The sequence below is a fragment of the Pyrus communis genome, chromosome 11, assembly GCF_041283825.1.
Source record: "Pyrus communis isolate YQ-2024b chromosome 11, ASM4128382v1, whole genome shotgun sequence".
Lineage (NCBI taxonomy): Eukaryota > Viridiplantae > Streptophyta > Magnoliopsida > Rosales > Rosaceae > Pyrus > Pyrus communis.
This window is the reverse complement of record NC_142575.1, coordinates 26346819-26350667: the sequence shown is the minus strand read 5'-3', so window position 1 is coordinate 26350667 and position 3849 is coordinate 26346819. Positions and strand designations below refer to the sequence as shown.

The 3849-nt window shown below is 39.9% G+C and overlaps 1 protein-coding gene across 1 annotated transcript; it reads left to right on the top strand.

The window, feature by feature from the left end:
* The first annotated feature begins 1490 nt into the window (after window positions 1–1490).
* On the top strand, window positions 1491–2796 carry LOC148693186 (uncharacterized). Its single transcript, XM_088680326.1, has 3 exons — window positions 1491–2227; window positions 2387–2625; window positions 2777–2796. Exons 1-3 carry the CDS (start codon window positions 1491–1493, stop codon window positions 2794–2796), a joined length of 996 nt encoding a protein of 331 aa, XP_088536452.1.
* The last annotated feature ends 1053 nt before the right edge of the window (window positions 2797–3849 follow it).

Below are 3849 nucleotides of genomic sequence, written 5' to 3'. Positions count from 1 at the left end.
CAACATTGGGTTATGTTTTTACAATGGGAGGAGGAGCAGTATCATGGAGGAGTGTCAAGCAAGACATATTTGCAGCCTCAACAATGGTAGCTGAATACTTGTCATGCTATGAGACAGTTAATCAAGCTATATGGTTAAAGAAATTTATCATGAGACTTAAAGAGTGGTGGATTCGATTGCAAGGCCTATTCTATTCATATATTTTGTGATAAAAATGCAGCTATATTTTTCTCCAAGAACAGCAAGGGGTCTACTGCAACAAGGAATTTGCTCGAGAGAAGATGATGGCAGGGTTAGTTAAATTTAACTATTTGGAAACTGGTTTGATGATTGCAGATCCTCTGAAGAAACCAATTCCAGTTGTATTCTTCAAGAAGCATGTTGCAAAAATGGGTATGTTACCAGGCTTTGATGCTGTGGATATAATATTTTGCATGTTATGTCCTCTTCTAGACGGCTTTGTTTTATGCATTGAGACACTGTTATTGAATTTTCTTAAGTTGGTTGATTAAGTTTTCCCTAAGGTTTAGTTATGATGATATACATTGTATATATCAGGATGACAATTTAACTTCTTGTTTTAAGAATGCAACAAAAGGGCTTCGATATGAAGCATGAAGAAAGACTGCATGGGCAGTCATGAAGAGGACCACATGTTAAATGTGTTATAGTACATGTCCAGTCACATTTACGTATAGTTCATATCATAATGGTGTTTTATGTGTGACTGAGTTTCACGGTTGTGATTATGGGGATGGTATTCATAAAGATTGAATACAAATCCTTTTACTTCTCTCTGAATACTCAGTAATGACAAAAACTTGAACTCAGGATCTTGTTGAGATCAAACTCGTGGCCATTTAAGTATGATCACGAATATGGAGATAACGTGATAAACAAGTGTTAGCCCTAGTGGGAGAATGTAAGACTTAAGAAAGCTGCACACTTGTTTCACGTGTGTTTGAAGGTGTTGAATTGTAATCTTGTCTTGGCCCAAAGATAATTGATCCGGCCCATACACAAAGAAAGATCCATGCACATGCTAGAGAATTCTAGCAAAGTTCAAGTTGGTGGAAAAGTCTAGAAGAATGGTGAGGATTCCACCAACATACAAGATTAGTGTAGATAATTCTAGCTTAGGAAGGTAGTGGAATTATCTAGATATCTCTAGCATGATGTTTTCATGCTTCTCCAAGGTTCCATCCATGCCTATAAAAGGAGAAGGCATCCACACCATTTGGAACAACCAAGAGAGCAAGTAGCAAGAAGTGAGAGTATCAAGTAAGAAGTAAGAAGAAGCAACAAAGCTTCTAAGAGTGTTTGAGTGTTTCCTTTTGTACTAAGTTTGTGAGTGAATAAAAACCTTGTGTAATACTTTGAGAATTCTTTCCCTTGCCTATCAATTCCGCTGCGTTACATTTTTCTTTGTGAGATAAACATCTCTAGAATAGTGCAGCATTTTTAAACCCCAACAAAGTGGTACCAGAGCTATGGCTAGCAATGCTATGGCAGCCTTCCAAGTTCCAGTGCTCGACAGCAACAACTTCGATAATTGGAGTATCAAAATAAAGGCCCTTTTGGGTGCACACGATGTCTGGGAAGTTGTGGAGAAAGGCTACACTGAGCCAGAAGATGAAGCTACTCTGTCTCAACCCCAGAATGAGAGTTTGAAAGATTCAAGAAAGAGAGACAAGAAGGCTCTCTACCTCATCTACCAAGCATTAGATGACAATGGCTTTGAGAAGGTCTCGAGTGCAACCTCTGCCAAGCAAGCATGGGAGAAACTTCAAACCTCTTACAAAGGAGCCGAACAAGTGAAAAAGGTTCGTCTTCAAGTATTAAGAGGTGAGTTCGAATCTTTACAAATGAAAGGGTCTGAATCAATCTCTGATTATTTCTCAAGAGTCTTAGCCGTTTCCAATCAATTAAAAAGAAACGGAGAAAATTTAGAAGATGTTAGAATTATGGAGAAGATACTACGCTCGTTAGACCCCAAGTTTGAGCACATTGTCGTGACGATTGAAGAAACTAAAAACTTGGAAGAAATTAGTATAGAGCAATTAATGGGTTCGCTACAAGCATATGAAGAGAAACATAAGAAGAGGCAAGGGAATGATGAGCAGCTCCTTAAGACGCATGTTCAGCCAAAAAAGAAAGAAGAAAGCTTCGACAACGAGAGAAGCCGATATGGAAGAAGTCGTGGTCGAGGTCGCGGACGTGGACATGGGCGTGGATGTGGTTGGAACTTAAACAACCATAGCAACTACGAAAGAAGAGAAAGCTCAACAAAAGGTCGCGGAAGATGACGCTCAAACTCAAGGTATGAAAAATCTCAAGTTCAATGCTATAATTGTCAAAAGTTTGGGCATTATGCTTGGGAATGTAGAGCTCCAAACAACAGACTTGATGAGAAGGTCAATTATATGAAAGAAGAGAAAGAAGAGAATGGTGTTGTGCTACTAGCATGCAAGAACAATGATGGAGACCAAGACTATACATGGTACCTTGACACCGGCGCCAGCAACCACATGTGCGGAAAAAGAAGCATCTTCGTAGAGCTCAATGAATCAGTGAGTGGTAACGTTTCTTTTGGAGATGAATCCAAAATACCCGTAAAAGGAAAAGGTAACATCCTTATTCCCCTGGAAAATGGGGGTCACCAATTAATTTCGAATGTCTACTACATGCCCAATATGAAAAGCAACATTTTGAGTTTGGGTCAACTCTTAGAAAAAGGTTATGATTTTCATACGAAAAATTATATCCTTTTTCTTAGAGATGACAAAGGAAGATTAATTGCCAAGGCGAAAATGTCAAAGAATAGGATGTTTCCCATGAACATTCAAAACGATGTTGCAAAGTGTCTCAAGATATGTTACAAAGACATATCTTGGCTTTGGCATCTTCGTTTTGGGCATCTTAACTTTGGGGGATTGGAGTTATTATCCAAGAAGGAGATGGTGAGAGGCTTACCGTGTATCAGCCACCTTGATCAAGTTTGCGAAGGATGTTTACTTGGGAAACAGTTCAGGAAAAGCTTTCCAAAGGAGTCGACCACAAGAGCCCAGAAGCCACTCGAGCTCATTCACACCGATGTGTGCGGTCCAATAAAACCAAGCTCTTTGGGTAAAAATAATTATTTCCTTCTCTTCATTGATGATTTTTCAAGAAAAACCTGGGTGCATTTCTTGAAGCAGAAATCAGAAGTCTTTGGAGCATTCAAGAAGTTCAAAGTCGCTGTAGAAAAGGAGAGTGGTTGCAAGATCAAAGCCATGAGATCTGATCGAGGAGGAGAATTCACTTCGAAGGAATTAAAAGAGTTTTGTGAAGCAAATGGAATCCGTCGACCTTTGACAGTTCCAAGATCCCCTCAACAAAATGGAGTGGCGGAAAGAAAAAATCGAACCATCCTCGACATGGCTCGAAGCATGCTCAAAAGCAAGAAATTGCCTAAGGAATTGTGGGCAGAAGCTGTAGCATGTGCTGTCTACCTATCCAATCGGTCTCCAACAAGGAGTGTGTGGGGAAAAACTCCGCAAGAAGCATGGAGTGGAAGAAAACCAGGTATTTCTCATCTAAGAGTTTTTGGAAGCATAGCCCATGTACACGTACCAGACGAGAGGAGAACCAAACTCGACGACAAAAGTGAGAAGTTCATCTTCATCGGCTATGACACCAATTCAAAAGGCTATAAGCTGTATAATCCAAACAATAGGAAGACGATGATCAGTCGAGACGTGATGTTCGATGAAGAAGGAGAATGGGATTTTGGCCCACATGCAGGTGATCTTCACTTCTTTCCTCAATTTGAAGAAGAGAATGAACAAGGGATGATGGAGCAAGCAAGAG